Genomic DNA, 18,274 nt, shown 5'->3' with positions numbered 1-18,274 from the left:
ACTGTTTAAAATGACAGATTACTTGTATCAAGTAAATTTAATCTTGTTACTAATCTGAAAATAAGTCATGCTCATTGCATGAATTATTTTGAATTAACGAGTTAGCTGAAAAAGTCTTGCTGAATAGTTGTGTTAGCTAGAGCAATGGTAAACAAGATGGAGAAGCAAAATAAAAAATGAATAAATGTGGAATGAATTAGAGTGTAGATGCAAATACACTGTATATTAGCAGATTTTGTAGATACTAGCTACAATATTTTAATATACTTTATATAACAATAATCAATCATTTCTCATTATAAAGTGCATTCACTTAACTCTAAACAATTAGCAAAATACTACAGATTTTGAAACTGAAATCAATTCTTGAAATTTACAACTAGTATACAATGCTTAGAAACAGAAATGTACATACTGAATATACAAAATTTTTGTGGCCCACTTACATAAGACATGAATAATTTGGCTTGCCAATCAAAAAGTTTGGGTCCCATTTAAATCATTAAAACTATGGGTTAAACAGAAAATAAATAATAATAATAATTATTATTATTATTTCTGTTGGTTGATTATTTGATTTTGGTAACAGCAAAATCAAAACTCAGCAGGAAGTATTAGCACCTTGAAATTTTTGTATGTAAGATGTAAATATATGATAGTTCAAATTTGGTATATGAAAGTAATTTACAAATATCAAAGTATTGTGTACAAAAGTCAAATGTCTGAAATTTGAGATCACTCAATTGTTTCTTTGCTGTTTTGAAAAAGCCATTATAAAAATAATCTCACCTTTAGTATACCTTGAGCTTCTTGTCCAGCACTGACACAAATTATATCTGGACCAGCCACAGACATAAAAGACTTTAATCTCCATTCACCAGACACTTTGACTGGTGTCACCGGAAACTCAGGAAATGCAGCTGCTAAAGCTCTAGCTCCAGCTTCATTAGTATATGAAGAAAGTCCCACAAAAAATTCTCTCCCTAAAAGAATAAATTGTTAATTGAAAAATATGCTTATTATAAAATACTATTCATACAGATTGCTTCTATGCAAAAGTAGTTTTTATGAATAGGTGAATGTGGGAGTTACTTGAGAGTTGAGTGCAAAATATAAAATTCATAAAATGTAGTAAATAATATAAATTAACACCAATTTTTCATCATAAAAAAAAGAGAAACAGAAATGCTAAAATCTTAAAAAAAATTGTAAATAGTTATGCAATACTGTATAAATTGGTTACAAAAAAAAAAGCTAGGAATATTACAGAATTGGAATAAAATGTAATGATATTGCCATAGAATTATTAATGCAATGATATACTGGAAATTGCTTATGAATATGGATAGGTACAGTACATCATATGTTGTTTATCATCATGACATCAAAGCATGCAAACTCTGATAAAACTGCCAGAAGTGGAAAACTGAATGTTCACTACTTTGTCTAAAACGTTTCCTGAATGTATTGACTTCAGTGTGAGATTAACCTGTAATGATGTCCATAAGGCTTTTAAGCATCGTGAAATTCCTAAAGCAGCAGCTATATTGATCTGTCATACACCTGCCTGTAACGTGTCAACAGTTCTATTTCTGTTATCAAAGTATAGTAAGTTAGCTACATACAAGATTTCTACAACATGAAAATGATAGATTGACCCCAAGAATGGTCATCCTAGAATAATCACCACAAGTCAAGATGTGTCACTAAGTCCTCAGAGAAGGCCTACTAACATAGTACCCAGCTCAAGGAATCACTCTGAGATGTTTCTGATGTCACAGAATGAACTCAAACAATATAAAACAGTCTTCACAAATATGGGCTGAGATCAAGGAGACTGCTGAGATGCATAACATTGATATTTGTCTGCGAAAAAGTACCTTTTGCTCCTTACACTGATACTTGAATGATGTTTTGTAGCTTTTTGTGACTAGTGTTTAAATGCTTTGTATAAAATCTGTAAATAATACGACACATTATATATTTGTCAAAGACCTTTAAAAGTTATAATATTAGTCAAAAAGTTTGAGAACTAAGCAGATTACGAAAAAATACATTTATTAAGCAAATTATTACACACATTCATTTTCTCTTGGTCACAATGCACTGCACTGCCAACATCAATATAACTGCTGAAAAAACTCCTGAAAAGCATTTTCTGGATTTGCATATATAGTCTGCAATGCAGTGATTATTTCTGCAGATGAAGACAACAACTTGACCCACTGCCATCCATGAAGTTGTTTTTATACAGCCAAAAAGGAAGTAATCATATGGTGCCAGGTTGGATGAGTATGCAGGATGTGCCAAGACTGCTTTGAGTTATGTGGGTCGACAATAGAGTTAGGCATAAATCAAATAGAAGAACAATTAGGAATATATCTATATATTTATTTAATCAAAAACTATATCTATCATATATACATATTAAATGGAGATTCAAAACTATAATAAGAATAAAACAAAAATGTTTAGTATTGATATTAATACAAAGGAGAGGACTTCAAATCCTAGTCCACTAAATCTACCCTGACGAGAGACAGTTTACATAATATAATTATATTACCTATTATATTTGTTCATTGTAGAGAGTTGAGAGTCCTTGAGAACAAGCAAAGGTAGAGAACTGGGAAAGGGACTAAAGCATTCAGCAAAGGCAACAGCATCTTAGCAGGAACAAGAGCATTGGCAAGAGCCTTGGCGAGAGCACATTCAAAGGTGACCTCTCACCTTTTATATTGAATTCCATCCAATAGAAAGATTGGAAACAGCTCTCCAAGGTTCCGACATGTGACAGAAGTTGTGCAATCTTGTGGACAGAGAGTGAAACATCACACTCTAGCTATCCTTTTGGGAGGAACTGACTGGCTTTTCTCAAGCCAAAAAGGAAGTTTCTTTTTCAGCTTTTCTAGATTTTATGACAAAATTTCGAACAATTATTTTAAATAAATTTGTTAATAATATAATCTACCAACTCCAGATTCTCACATATGAAAATAGCAGAGATTGACTGACAAAGATGTAAAGAAAATATTGAATATATTTAAATTTCTCTTTAATTCTTTTATTTTTTAATCTTATTTTAAGAATTAAGCATTAAAACAACTTTTAAATTGTAAAATAAAATAAAAAAACTAAATTTATGTGAATGAATTGGTTTTATTATTGAAATTTATTGTTGTTAATTTTAAAATGTAAATAGATTACTGTCAATGATATTTATTTCTATCATTAACTTTTAAATAAGTTTGTTCAGCTTAACAATATAATATAAATGCGATAAACTCAAATTTATACAATGAAATAAATTCATATAAATTGTAAATTTAATGAAAGCTTTCATTTTTTCATTTGATTTTTTATTTTGATTTTAATTTGATTTACAGATTATATACAATAGAATTTTTTTACCTGTCTTATTGAATTTTAAAATAAATTAAATTCTTGTACAGTGCAATTGCTAATCGAAACTAATACTGCTTATTTTTTTAAACTATAGCAACAAAATTAATGATAAATTTTATTCAGCTGTGTTTAATTATAACAAATTAATGTGAGTGAAATATGCAATACTTTGTATTTAATAGCTAAATTAAATTTATTAAGAAATTTTCACTAACTTTTTCATGTTTTTATATATTTTAATTTTTAATGAAACAACAGATTAAAAAGTGAAAACCATTCCTACTAGTTGCAACAAAAATGAACATAAATTGTATTTTTATTAGTTTTGGAGTGACTTTCTTTTCTTTATATACAATGCCACTAAACCTAAACTTTTCACTAATCTGAACATCATATAATGATTAGTTTGGATTACACAAAACATTGCTCATTTCATTTTTAAATTGGCTGGAAGGTTTGCGCGTGCGACGATTCAAATGATAAACTGCTCAAAAGAAAATATTCTAATCTCAACATCAGGCTTATTATTTATAGAAAAGCCTGAAGATGAGCCCAGAAGGGGCCTCGAAAACGTTTGCTAACATATAACACAACCACTCTGATTACAAGGTTAAAAGTAAGGATTATTTTTTATCATATCCCGGTGTGTGGAGACAAATAATTAGTTTGGATTAGTGAGAATGCACCATATTTATGAAAATTTATACAAAAAATATAATTTAAGGTTATTATCAGTAGTCTATTGTTCGAAATTCATTATACAATAGAATAATCATAAAGACGTTAAGGATCTCAACTACTAGTTTATAATTAATTATCATAATAATGATATTAATTGAATGGTCAAAGTGATTTGAAAAGTCATGGATATTAGATGTCCCCAGTTGGTGTGATGAATGATCTAAAGCAGTGTTTCTCAACCTCTAACGAATCGTCACCCCCTTCAACGTAGTATCGCCCCCTTCAATAAAACCATTACGTAGTATCGCCCCCTTCACTTCAAAATTCCGATGTCGAGGGCCAAGGCTAACGCCAAATTCGTACTGCATTGAATAGACTAGTGACTAGTATAATGTTATTTGTTTAATTATTGTACGATATAACGAATAAAATATCTAATTATTCTTAATATAATGTTTTACTATATCGCCCAGAAAATTGTTTTTTGCCCCCCAAAATATAAATTGTTACTAATCGCCCCCTCAACATGGAAAAATGCCCACATGGGGGCGATATCGCTCCCATTGAGAAACACTGATCTAAAGTAATACATATATGGAAGCAAAGATCAGTTGTTCTGTACATCTAGGCAGTATAGCTGGTAATAAATTTCAAACATAAAATACTGAGATTTTTTGGTGTTATATTATATAAATTAAAGAAACAAATCTATAAAGACAAGTTGAAACTTAATTTTCAAATGTTTCCTATATAAACAAAATATCTTAGATTTAAATTATAACAAGATGTTTTTATGTATAATTTTTTAAACATTCTTAAGTAAAAAACATACATATTAAATATATTATTAGATTCAATTAATTTAAATTATTTCAATAAGCTATGGAATAAGATTATCAATTAAGAAATGGTTCTGTGAAACTAGAAATTGTGCTCTCTAGAAGAGGAATTTATGTATATTATAAATTTTTATGATGATAAAATAACAGATTTTTGTGACAAAAAACATTATTATTATAAAAAATTTAAAGTGAATGTCGAATTTTTTTATTAACAATTTAATTTAATTTAATTTTTAAAATCAAACTGATAAATATCATTTGTGTTTAATTTAAAAATTTGTCATTCTAAAATTTTATGTGAAATGATAAAATTATATGAGAGTACTTAGATAAGAGGACATTAAATTTCAATTGCTTGATATGTTACAGATATAGAAAACCAATTCCACAAATGTTTAATAATATTTATCTTTTCCCATTAAAATCTTACTTTTTACATGACTTGAATTTTAATTTATCTGACGACAAACTGCAAATATGCTCTTTCATATGAATCTTATGTACACCAATATATTAACTTTGATTTAATTTATTAAAATAAATTGATATTTAATACTATAAATAATTAAATTTCATATTTTGTGATAATTTGATAATTCTAATGTGCTATTATGGTTCTCAACAAAAACATTAAATTTAAACTTCTTAATGAAAACAATTTATTTAAAATAAAAGTATTTAGTTTCAATTAAATAACTAAAATGAAGTATATTATTCATGTATTTTTCTTTGTAATTTAATATATATATATATATATTAAATCATAAAGAAAAATACATGAATATATTGGTGTATATATATAGGGTGTATCAGAATGACATTTTAAAAATTTGGGGGATTGTAGAAAATAAAATTTTGAACGTTTTGATATCAGGAACCTATAGCTGGAAATGTGATATAATGTTTCTACAGCACTTTGCACATTCTATGTGGTCAGTATGCTGAATGAAACAGCAGAATACAGTACAGTAATACCCCGAACTTACGCGATAGGTGGGACCGAGCGATAACTGCGTAAGTCGAATTCGCATAAGTCGGGGTATAATTTCACAATTTGTGTAAAACCCAAGTCGGATGTATGTAAGCTAATAAATGTTCTCATTAATCTTATCTCATCTTTTGATTTGTTCACGGTTAGAAGAAATCACCACATAGTCTCTCAAGTCTCCGTAGATATAACAAACACAGAAATAAATAACACAAAATAAATTGTGGCTATGTGTCGATTCCGCGTGACACGTCTGAACATGTAAGCCGAACAATAGTGTGGGGGGATTGAGTAATCGAGAGTTGCGTGGCGCTCAAACAAAAGACGAATCAACGAGATTTGAAAATCGCGTAACTCCGGGTTCATGTAAGTCGGGGTAGCGTAAGTCGAGGTATTACTGTATTTATGACAAGTTTTATTGACAAAACAGTAGAGTTCAATCAAACTGTACATCGAATCAGTGGCTGCACTACTTTAGAGCAAATGTTCAATGTGACAACCACCAACTTCGACTCACGTTGACTAGCTTTGTGTTTACAGCACAGCGCCAGTGGATGCAAGGGGTGACCTGAAGGACAAGCACTAAGTACACAACGTCCTGTACACAGACTCAGTTAGACCACTGTAGTTGTGTGTTTACAGTCTTCTATCCGCAGCAATAACATGATGTCAATGGACGGAAGGGTAGCTACCAAAGTGAAGGCATTCAAATTTCCAACTATAGGTTCCTTATATCAAAACGTTCAAAATTTCATCCTCTACAATCCCCCAAATTTTTAAAACCTCATTCTGATACACCCTCTGTATATATATATATATATATATACATACATACATACAGTTTTATCAATTTATTTTTAAGTAGTCATAAACTTTCAATATGTTCTGAAAAATGTATGTGAGAGTTTAACAATAGAGTTACACAATATTCAGGGTGTCCAGAAAGATCAACATTATAAAATTTCATTTTAAAAAATTGATGCAATCTATTGAAATGCAGTTTGTAGTAAAAGAAAGAATAACTCAAAAAGCTTTTTAGTACAAAAAATTAATACAAATGCTAAAGTTGTTTTCATATATTCAGTGAACCTCAACATGTGTTCTTTTGCACAAAAAATGTCCAATTGATAATTTGTTGCCAAGTGTTGTTTAGCATTTTCTGTATAATAGTAGAGATTGCAAGGGTCAATGCTACCTGAATAAAATGGCACTATGTCACTGGTGTCCAGGGTGACTGTTGAATTCCACTACGTCTCAAGTCAAAAATGTATATAACAGTGGTATGCCCAGTCACCCTCTATGGATAACAGTGCTGGCCAGTGACAACAAACCACAAACAAATCTTACATGCAATGGAAATGTGAATGCTCCAATGGTGCCTTGGGCTAACATGTTTTGACAATGCCACAAACAAGGACATCTATCTATGGCTTGGGGTTGTACTAACCATGGCAAAAATGCATGAAGGACAACTCAGATGGTACAGACATGTTGTGCACAACTAGAAATCTTCAGTAGCAAGATCAGGCATGCACCTTGACCCTGCAAGCAGATGACCTCATGGCAGGCCTAAGAAGCATTGGATGGATCGATTAAAGGAGGACATAAAACATATGAATGCAGCCCACAAGGATGCCTTGAATTGAACCAGACAGAGATGGATGTGCCGAACAGTGGACCCTGCCATAGAGAGGAAACAATGCTAGGAAGAAGAAAGATGAGATTTCAAGGATTATATTTTATTTCAAAACAGTAACATTACATCATATAATCTTACAAGAAAAACATCCAGGAGGGTTATGTCGGGCAATCGAGGGAACCAGGTGTTATTCCTGATGGCCAATCCATCAGGAATAACACATGGTTCCCTAGATTGGTTGCCAACCTCATGGAGCACTGAACTCACAATTTTGAATCCCATGGAGCACTGTGATAAATTTTTTTAAAATAATACAAGCATCTATAGAATAATGATCATAAATGTTCCATTTTACTTTATTAATATGAAAATAACTTGTTTAATTATAACAAATTAGTGTGAAGTTTGTTGCTGCTTGTTTGAAATTTGTTTATGATTCTTGGCTCTTTTCAAAACATAAAGGACTATTTGATTTATTGACATTATTATTTATCAATAACAGTCATTTTGTGTTTGATTTAAGATTCAAATAAAAAACCCCCAATAAGTGAGAAAAAGCAACCAAGCATTTTGCATTTCTTTCATAATACTTTGCATAACCTTGAGTTGATCAATGTCCAAATTTCTCCATGGACTACTGATCTAGGAAACACTGTATGAAACAAATTACATAAGGAAACTGCCCAGTGAAGGAATGCACCATCCTTTTGAAACAGTACCTGGCAGGAAATCAGCTACTGATTGGAAATTCTTCATTCAACTAAAGGAGCATAAGTTGAGGTTCACTGAATATATGCAAAACAACTTCAACTTTTGTATTAATTTCTGTATTAAAAAATTTTTGAGTCAATCTTTCTTTTACTGCAAACCACATTTCAATAGCCCACTTTGTTTTCTTTAAATTAAATTTTATAATTATGTGGATCTTTCGTGGAAACCCTGTAAAAAAACTTCACACCTCATACTTACTCAAGCACATAAAATTTAATGAATGCACAAATGTTTTCAGCCACTTTAAGGGGCCTTCATCAGGCAAGAGAGCTGGTTTTTTACATCAAGTTACAAAATCCCCTTAAAATGTTTAAAGGCTGAAAACGTTTGCATGTTCATTAAATTTTATATGCTAGATTAAGTATAAGAGGTGTGAAGTGTTTTAATCAGTGGTTGCAGCTTTTGAGTGTGTTTGGACACCTTGTACATATATAGAAAAGTTCTGTTCCCAGAAAACAAAACAAAACTTATAAAATCTATTATTAAAGTAGGAAATTTTTATATTTTACAATGAACATGCTGTAGCACATAAAACATATTAAACAGAAAACACATAATAAAAATTAGTTTTCACAAATGATTTGTTGTTACTGAAACCAAAACTATTGCACAATAGCACAAAATTTTTGTCGGCTGTTGCTGAAAATGTACGAAAGTATGAATTTCTATATGAAAAGCAATTTAAGAATATCAAAGTGTTTTGCATGAAGAGTTGTCTGAAAATAGAAGACTGCCTATATATAAGAATTACAAGAATAATATAGTAAAACTAAAATTTCACACAGAGTATTAAGAGCTGAAACAAAAAACTTACAAACTATATTTAAAATGGATTACATTTTCAAGAAATATAAAATATTAATTAGGAAAGTATCCCAAGTAAGATATATCAAATTTTCCAAACTATAACAGTATCAATTCTATAACAGAAAAAGAAAATTTAAATGTGAAAATTATACATAAATGCATATTTAAAAAAACTATTATATTATTTAGAAAACTCATTAATAAATTTGTCAAGAATGTGTACAGAGAATTCAATTTCATTTACATCCATTCAGTCATTCATAATGATATTTCAGATTTTATTATTTTTAAATGTTTTATAAACTGTAATAAATTTTCTTTCTTAACAAGGGAAGATACTATTTGACATTTAAATTATTTAAAATAAATATATTTTTATTAATATTTTCCCCCTCTCATTAAAGTTAATACACAATTGTCATATGAAAATATTTCTAATGTTACTTTATCACACATGTAGTATTTGTTTTATTAAAAATATTTGTTTATGCAATGTAAATGATTAACAGAATAATAAACAAATATAGAATATAATATTCACTTATATTTGCTTTTTTCATCTATATAATAATATCTAGATGATGATAATTCACAGTATTATTGATTTAAATATAAAAGTAAAAATATATAGTAAAACATGTTTTAATGGAATTATCCATTAAAATATTTGTAATTTTCATCATTACTAGCAAAACAGATAATTTTCCATTGCCATATTAAATTCATGGCTATATAAATTATTCTCTTTGTATGTGTATTAAATTCCATTAACTGTACAGTAGTACACACTCTACAGTTGATGGAATTTAATATGTATGCAAAGAGAGAATATTATATTTGAGGAAAAAAAATGATGACATATTAATAATAAGATTGACTAGTTTTAACCATATAATTCAACATAGTTTTATAATATAGCAGAGCCAGCATTAAATGGTTGAAATCAATAGGTCTGGAATTGAAGATTAGATGATGTCCTGGTATCACTAGTAGTAACACTGCATAGTAAACAGAAATTGTGGTTTGAGTACTATTCCAAGCTGATCTTTTCTTCTAGAATATTCTAAATTATTAAATTTAATTTTAAAGTTAATGTTAGTTTAAAATGGTGTCTAACCACTTACCTTTAGTCCAAATTATTTCTTTTAATGAATATATTCTAGTCTAATTATAGCACAAAAGAAATCTGGCTTAGATATTTGGGTACTAAGATTTGAACTTGTTATATATATATATATGTGTGTGTGTGTGTGATCTGTAGTAATTAAAATAGTTATTCCTACCTAAAAATTACTAAATCAACCTCACATTCTTTTACCAACAAAAACATTGCTCTTTTTATCTATTTAATTTAAAAATAATAAAAAAATTGAAACCAACAAATATTGGTTTTACAAATCCTCTTATTAGAAACAACTTGATCTATAAATGTGTTTCCATACAATCATATTGATAACTGAATGTTTTTTTTTTCTTTTTTATACAAAGCCAACTTAATAGTGTCATAGGATAAGTAGAATTTAAAACAAAAAAGCTTTTTAAATCAAAATAAACTGTTATGTTTGAGTGTGTATTTATTCCTTTTAAACTAAACAAATAAAACCTCTCATTGATTAAAAAAAAAAAAAAGTAAAAGCTANCTTTTAAATAAGTTTGTTCAGCTTAACAATATAATATAAATGCGATAAACTCAAATTTATACAATGAAATAAATTCATATAAATTGTAAATTTAATGAAAGCTTTCATTTTTTCATTTGATTTTTTATTTTGATTTTAATTTGATTTACAGATTATATACAATAGAATTTTTTTACCTGTCTTATTGAATTTTAAAATAAATTAAATTCTTGTACAGTGCAATTGCTAATCGAAACTAATACTGCTTATTTTTTTAAACTATAGCAACAAAATTAATGATAAATTTTATTCAGCTGTGTTTAATTATAACAAATTAATGTGAGTGAAATATGCAATACTTTGTATTTAATAGCTAAATTAAATTTATTAAGAAATTTTCACTAACTTTTTCATGTTTTTATATATTTTAATTTTTAATGAAACAACAGATTAAAAAGTGAAAACCATTCCTACTAGTTGCAACAAAAATGAACATAAATTGTATTTTTATTAGTTTTGGAGTGACTTTCTTTTCTTTATATACAATGCCACTAAACCTAAACTTTTCACTAATCTGAACATCATATAATGATTAGTTTGGATTACACAAAACATTGCTCATTTCATTTTTAAATTGGCTGGAAGGTTTGCGCGTGCGACGATTCAAATGATAAACTGCTCAAAAGAAAATATTCTAATCTCAACATCAGGCTTATTATTTATAGAAAAGCCTGAAGATGAGCCCAGAAGGGGCCTCGAAAACGTTTGCTAACATATAACACAACCACTCTGATTACAAGGTTAAAAGTAAGGATTATTTTTTATCATATCCCGGTGTGTGGAGACAAATAATTAGTTTGGATTAGTGAGAATGCACCATATTTATGAAAATTTATACAAAAAATATAATTTAAGGTTATTATCAGTAGTCTATTGTTCGAAATTCATTATACAATAGAATAATCATAAAGACGTTAAGGATCTCAACTACTAGTTTATAATTAATTATCATAATATAACATTGATATTTGTCTGCGAAAAAGTACCTTTTGCTCCTTACACTGATACTTGAATGATGTTTTGTAGCTTTTTGTGACTAGTGTTTAAATGTTTTGTATAAAATCTGTAAATAATACGACACATTATATATTTGTCAAAGACCTTTAAAAGTTATAATATTAGTCAAAAAGTTTGAGAACTAAGCAGATTACGAAAAAATACATTTATTAAGCAAATTATTACACACATTCATTTTCTCTTGGTCACAATGCACTGCACTGCCAACATCAATATAACTGCTGAAAAAACTCCTGAAAAGCATTTTCTGGATTTGCATATATAGTCTGCAATGCAGTGATTATTTCTGCAGATGAAGACAACAACTTGACCCACTGCCATCCATGAAGTTGTTTTTATACAGCCAAAAAGGAAGTAATCATATGGTGCCAGGTTGGATGAGTATGCAGGATGTGCCAAGACTGCTTTGAGTTATGTGGGTCGACAATAGAGTTAGGCATAAATCAAATAGAAGAACAATTAGGAATATATCTATATATTTATTTAATCAAAAACTATATCTATCATATATACATATTAAATGGAGATTCAAAACTATAATAAGAATAAAACAAAAATGTTTAGTATTGATATTAATACAAAGGAGAGGACTTCAAATCCTAGTCCACTAAATCTACCCTGACGAGAGACAGTTTACATAATATAATTATATTACCTATTATATTTGTTCATTGTAGAGAGTTGAGAGTCCTTGAGAACAAGCAAAGGTAGAGAACTGGGAAAGGGACTAAAGCATTCAGCAAAGGCAACAGCATCTTAGCAGGAACAAGAGCATTGGCAAGAGCCTTGGCGAGAGCACATTCAAAGGTGACCTCTCACCTTTTATATTGAATTCCATCCAATAGAAAGATTGGAAACAGCTCTCCAAGGTTCCGACATGTGACAGAAGTTGTGCAATCTTGTGGACAGAGAGTGAAACATCACACTCTAGCTATCCTTTTGGGAGGAACTGACTGGCTTTTCTCAAGCCAAAAAGGAAGTTTCTTTTTCAGCTTTTCTAGATTTTATGACAAAATTTCGAACAATTATTTTAAATAAATTTGTTAATAATATAATCTACCAACTCCAGATTCTCACATATGAAAATAGCAGAGATTGACTGACAAAGATGTAAAGAAAATATTGAATATATTTAAATTTCTCTTTAATTCTTTTATTTTTTAATCTTATTTTAAGAATTAAGCATTAAAACAACTTTTAAATTGTAAAATAAAATAAAAAAACTAAATTTATGTGAATGAATTGGTTTTATTATTGAAATTTATTGTTGTTAATTTTAAAATGTAAATAGATTACTGTCAATGATATTTATTTCTATCATTAACTTTTAAATAAGTTTGTTCAGCTTAACAATATAATATAAATGCGATAAACTCAAATTTATACAATGAAATAAATTCATATAAATTGTAAATTTAATGAAAGCTTTCATTTTTTCATTTGATTTTTTATTTTGATTTTAATTTGATTTACAGATTATATACAATAGAATTTTTTTACCTGTCTTATTGAATTTTAAAATAAATTAAATTCTTGTACAGTGCAATTGCTAATCGAAACTAATACTGCTTATTTTTTTAAACTATAGCAACAAAATTAATGATAAATTTTATTCAGCTGTGTTTAATTATAACAAATTAATGTGAGTGAAATATGCAATACTTTGTATTTAATAGCTAAATTAAATTTATTAAGAAATTTTCACTAACTTTTTCATGTTTTTATATATTTTAATTTTTAATGAAACAACAGATTAAAAAGTGAAAACCATTCCTACTAGTTGCAACAAAAATGAACATAAATTGTATTTTTATTAGTTTTGGAGTGACTTTCTTTTCTTTATATACAATGCCACTAAACCTAAACTTTTCACTAATCTGAACATCATATAATGATTAGTTTGGATTACACAAAACATTGCTCATTTCATTTTTAAATTGGCTGGAAGGTTTGCGCGTGCGACGATTCAAATGATAAACTGCTCAAAAGAAAATATTCTAATCTCAACATCAGGCTTATTATTTATAGAAAAGCCTGAAGATGAGCCCAGAAGGGGCCTCGAAAACGTTTGCTAACATATAACACAACCACTCTGATTACAAGGTTAAAAGTAAGGATTATTTTTTATCATATCCCGGTGTGTGGAGACAAATAATTAGTTTGGATTAGTGAGAATGCACCATATTTATGAAAATTTATACAAAAAATATAATTTAAGGTTATTATCAGTAGTCTATTGTTCGAAATTCATTATACAATAGAATAATCATAAAGACGTTAAGGATCTCAACTACTAGTTTATAATTAATTATCATAATAATGATATTAATTGAATGGTCAAAGTGATTTGAAAAGTCATGGATATTAGATGTCCCCAGTTGGTGTGATGAATGATCTAAAGCAGTGTTTCTCAACCTCTAACGAATCGTCACCCCCTTCAACGTAGTATCGCCCCCTTCAATAAAACCATTACGTAGTATCGCCCCCTTCACTTCAAAATTCCGATGTCGAGGGCCAAGGCTAACGCCAAATTCGTACTGCATTGAATAGACTAGTGACTAGTATAATGTTATTTGTTTAATTATTGTACGATATAACGAATAAAATATCTAATTATTCTTAATATAATGTTTTACTATATCGCCCAGAAAATTGTTTTTTGCCCCCCAAAATATAAATTGTTACTAATCGCCCCCTCAACATNTGGGTGTAATTAATGTTTTTTTTCTTTATTTAATGATGTTTTTGGTTGGATAGTTCTCCCCATGATGATTTTTTGTTATTATGTTATATGTTTATATTTGGATAGTGGGCATTCAGATATTTATTTTTCAGATATTTATTTTTGATGTTTATAATAATACTTGTATAATTTTTGTTTTGATTTATGTATATGTTAATTTTCTCTGTAATAATGGATGGAATATGATATTTTGTNCTAAAGAGGTGATAAACAAATTTATTTCTATTATTTTTAAAAATATAACAAAAATAATAATGTATAAAGTAAAGTAATTGTTCTTCAAATTACAATATCATAGTTTTGAATTTTGATTCATGTTTAATAAAAAGAGTATATTAATTCCCATTCCTATTTATCCTATTTGTAATGTATTCTTGTATTGTACAGAGATATGGATAGGCTAGATTAACGAAATCTAATTTTGGAAAGGAATAAATGAGTAAAAAAACCATAAAGTTAAAACTCTCCGAAAAATAAATATAATAAAAAAATGTTTTAAATGGAGTAAGAGTTATAAGGACTTACAATTAGATCATTATAAATATTGCTTTATAATACTATAGCAGCAATTTTGAATCTGTTCTGTTTTAAGAATATAGTTTTTAAGAATGAGTAATTAATACTTGAAAGTGCTTGAATGTTCCTTATGCAATTCCTACTCCATCAAAGCATTTTTTTAGCATTGAGTGAAAAGAAGATCAGGAATCCCCGATTTAATAAAAATTTCAACTATATTCATGCAAAATACACAAAATAAATAAATATATAATATGTTTGTTTATGTGAATATAAATTTTTTATAAGGTTCTTGAATTATTAAAAACAGATAATTATGTAATTAACTAGATGACAATAAATGTTGCTTATATTATCTTACCAGTAAATAAAACATCACCACCTTCTATTGTTGCTTTAGCATCAGCTATTTCAACAACAGGTAATTCTAATTCTTTCCTAATTATTGTTCGAACAATGTCTACCTAAAAACAAAATCAAAAACAAATTTTTCACATTAAAGCCATGAATGAAAACTATTCATTAATTAATTTAATCTAAGAATTTCATAATTAGATAAAGCATATAAATAATACAATATGATTAGCCAATAATACAATTAATTAATTAGCTTATATTAATCTAAATAAGAATTCTACTAAGGATATAATATAATAAAAAATAAACTAAGGTATGAATAAAGTATTTATTTGTAAGTTGTAATCAAACTTTTTCATAATTTAAAATGATACTTTTCTGTATTCAAGAAAGATAAACTTACATGACCATATAATTGAATAGTTGATTCAAACTAACAAAAAATAAACCTTTGTAGGTCAGTAATAATTTGTAATAAAAGCATTTTTATCCATTTTAAATAACTTTTTCAGGTTCTCTAATATAAAAAATTTAAAACACAAAAACCACAGAATAAAAACAAGTGATAGAACAAAGATAAATATTTAATTGTTAACATAAATGTTAAATTTAACTACAACTAAATAAATAAATGCAAAATTAAAAATCCAAAATTAATTGAAAAGATATCTCCGGGCATTTAAAAAGTATTTTCACATCTTAGCAATTAATATATTACTTCCTATATCCATAGATTAAATTAAATTATGGTTTGAGTATGAAGGCTTTTTGTTATTATGAATAATTAGATAATCAATTGCAAACAAAAGTGTGCTAGAATTGTAAGTTATTATCTGTTAGTAAGCACTTGATAATTCTATTGTTATTTTGATATTTTACAAATTATTATTATTATAAGAAATAAAAATTTTTTAAAGCAGTATAATAGTAGTATGGCACAGAGTTAAACATAAAAAAATTTATATCTCACAATATTTATTTGAACTGAACTGCAATTGAACTTAACATTATTATTACTATTATTATTTAATTACTAGGAATCAAGAAATAATATTAAATTTATTATTTAAGACTTCTTCAGTTAAATAAGTCCTCAATAGCATTATAAATGATATAAACAGAAAAACAGACTTCATAAAATTGTGGCTAAATGATATAGAAGCAAATGATAAGAACTGAGAGAGATGGAAGGAGATGAAATCAGACACCAAACGATGCTGAAATCAAGATTGTTGATGTTGACGATAAATTGATTAAATGTGTTTTTATTTATTTTAGTCTTTGAAATTATTTTACTTCAAAAGACTCTAAATTTCAAATAGAAAAAAATGAAGTAGTTTTCTTTTTTCTGTTGTTATTCAAATTGTAGAATTTTTCGCGATAAGTTCATAATAAATTTTTCATTACATAAAAATAATTTTATAGTCTCAAAAAAGTATACTTGTATATATTATATAAATCATACATGAAAATTTTTAGGAATTTTTCTGGTAACTATTTCTGTATTTGTTTTACATAATACATCTGATATATTCACAATACGTTCAAAAATAGATCATAAAATTAAGAATATCTACAGCTTAAACAGAGTGGGTCCTAGGACCAAAACTAAAACTGTTCATAATAATGAACAATTTTAGTTTTGATAGTAACAATGAGGAAAAAAAAATCATTAATTATATTTGCAATAAAATTATTAAATATAGGATAAGTTAAAAGTCCCTTGCATTTTTTTCATTCTAAAAGTACCATACTTAATTTTGTTAATGTAATTAGTGAATAATGGTTAGTGGGACTTTTTTGTTGACCTTGTGCTTTTGGAATTAAAAGGGCGCAAGGGACTTTTGTTTCACCCTGTACTTATAATGTAGAACTTTAATTTATTCCATAACTTCTATATTGTTGGAAAAAACTTGGCATCATGATGTAACAAATGAACAAAACAGTTTCTTCTAGATCAGTGTTTCTCAACGGGGTTGATATCGTCACCATGTGGGCTTTTTTCATGTTGAGGGGGCGATTAGTAGCAATTTATATTTTGGGTGCAAAAAACAATTTTCTGGGCGATATAGTAAAACATTACATTATGAATAATTAGATATTTTATTCGTTATATTGTACAATAATTAAACAAATGACATTATACTAGTCACTAGTCTATTCAATGCAGTACGAATTTGGCGTTAGCCTTGTCCCTCGGCATCAAAATTTTGTAGTGAAGGAGACGATACTATGTAACGGTTTTATTGAAGGGGGCGACGATTTGTTAGAGGTTGAGAAACACTGTTCTAGATAAAACGTTGACTTAATTATTGCCAAATAGCAACTTCTCCCCTAATTCTCTAATCTATAAAATCCAAACCAGATAAATTTCCTTACATTTTTTATTCACTTTATTAAGATAAAGTTTATTTAAAATTATAAATTTGTACTGTATTTAAAAAATCCAAAGTATTTAGGTAACACATTTACTTAAATTTTAATATTTAATTCTATAAGTTCTGTCCTATTTGTTAACTTAATTATTGCTGAAAATGGTTTAATTAAAGCATTTCAATTATTAAATATTTCTTTGATAATCTTAAAAATAGCAATTTTTTCACTTATGCTTCATGAAGAACTAAAAACCATCTTTTATTACTAAACAAAATTTATAAAATTTTTAAAAATTAATTTAAATCAATATAAATATTTCTAAAATTTCATTGTTTTAAAACAGTTTAATTAATATTACAAATTTAATGCATTTACATACTAAATTAATAAAGAAGAAAAAAGTAGTAAATAAATTATAAGAAATTAATTAGTATTTAAAAATTTTGTATCATT

General features: G+C 27.6%; 1 protein-coding gene across 1 annotated transcript in view; it reads right to left on the bottom strand.

Annotated features, from left to right (window-relative positions):
• LOC111636800 (N(G),N(G)-dimethylarginine dimethylaminohydrolase 1-like) overlaps window positions 1–18,274 on the bottom strand; it is a 69,805-nt gene that overhangs the window by 11,088 nt on the left and 40,443 nt on the right. The window contains exons 2-3 of the mRNA XM_023382134.1: window positions 15,450–15,552; window positions 790–983 (exon numbers count right to left, since the gene is read on the bottom strand). Coding sequence (XP_023237902.1) covers window positions 790–983; window positions 15,450–15,552 — 297 coding nt within the window. The remainder of the gene's footprint in view (window positions 1–789; window positions 984–15,449; window positions 15,553–18,274) is intronic.

The sequence above is a fragment of the Centruroides sculpturatus genome, unplaced genomic scaffold (assembly GCF_000671375.1).
Source record: "Centruroides sculpturatus isolate CEXI.00-Female unplaced genomic scaffold, Cexi_2.0 scaffold1091, whole genome shotgun sequence".
NCBI lineage: Eukaryota > Metazoa > Arthropoda > Arachnida > Scorpiones > Buthidae > Centruroides > Centruroides sculpturatus.
Note: the sequence above shows the minus strand (reverse complement) of the source record. Positions and strands in the feature narration are given on the sequence as shown.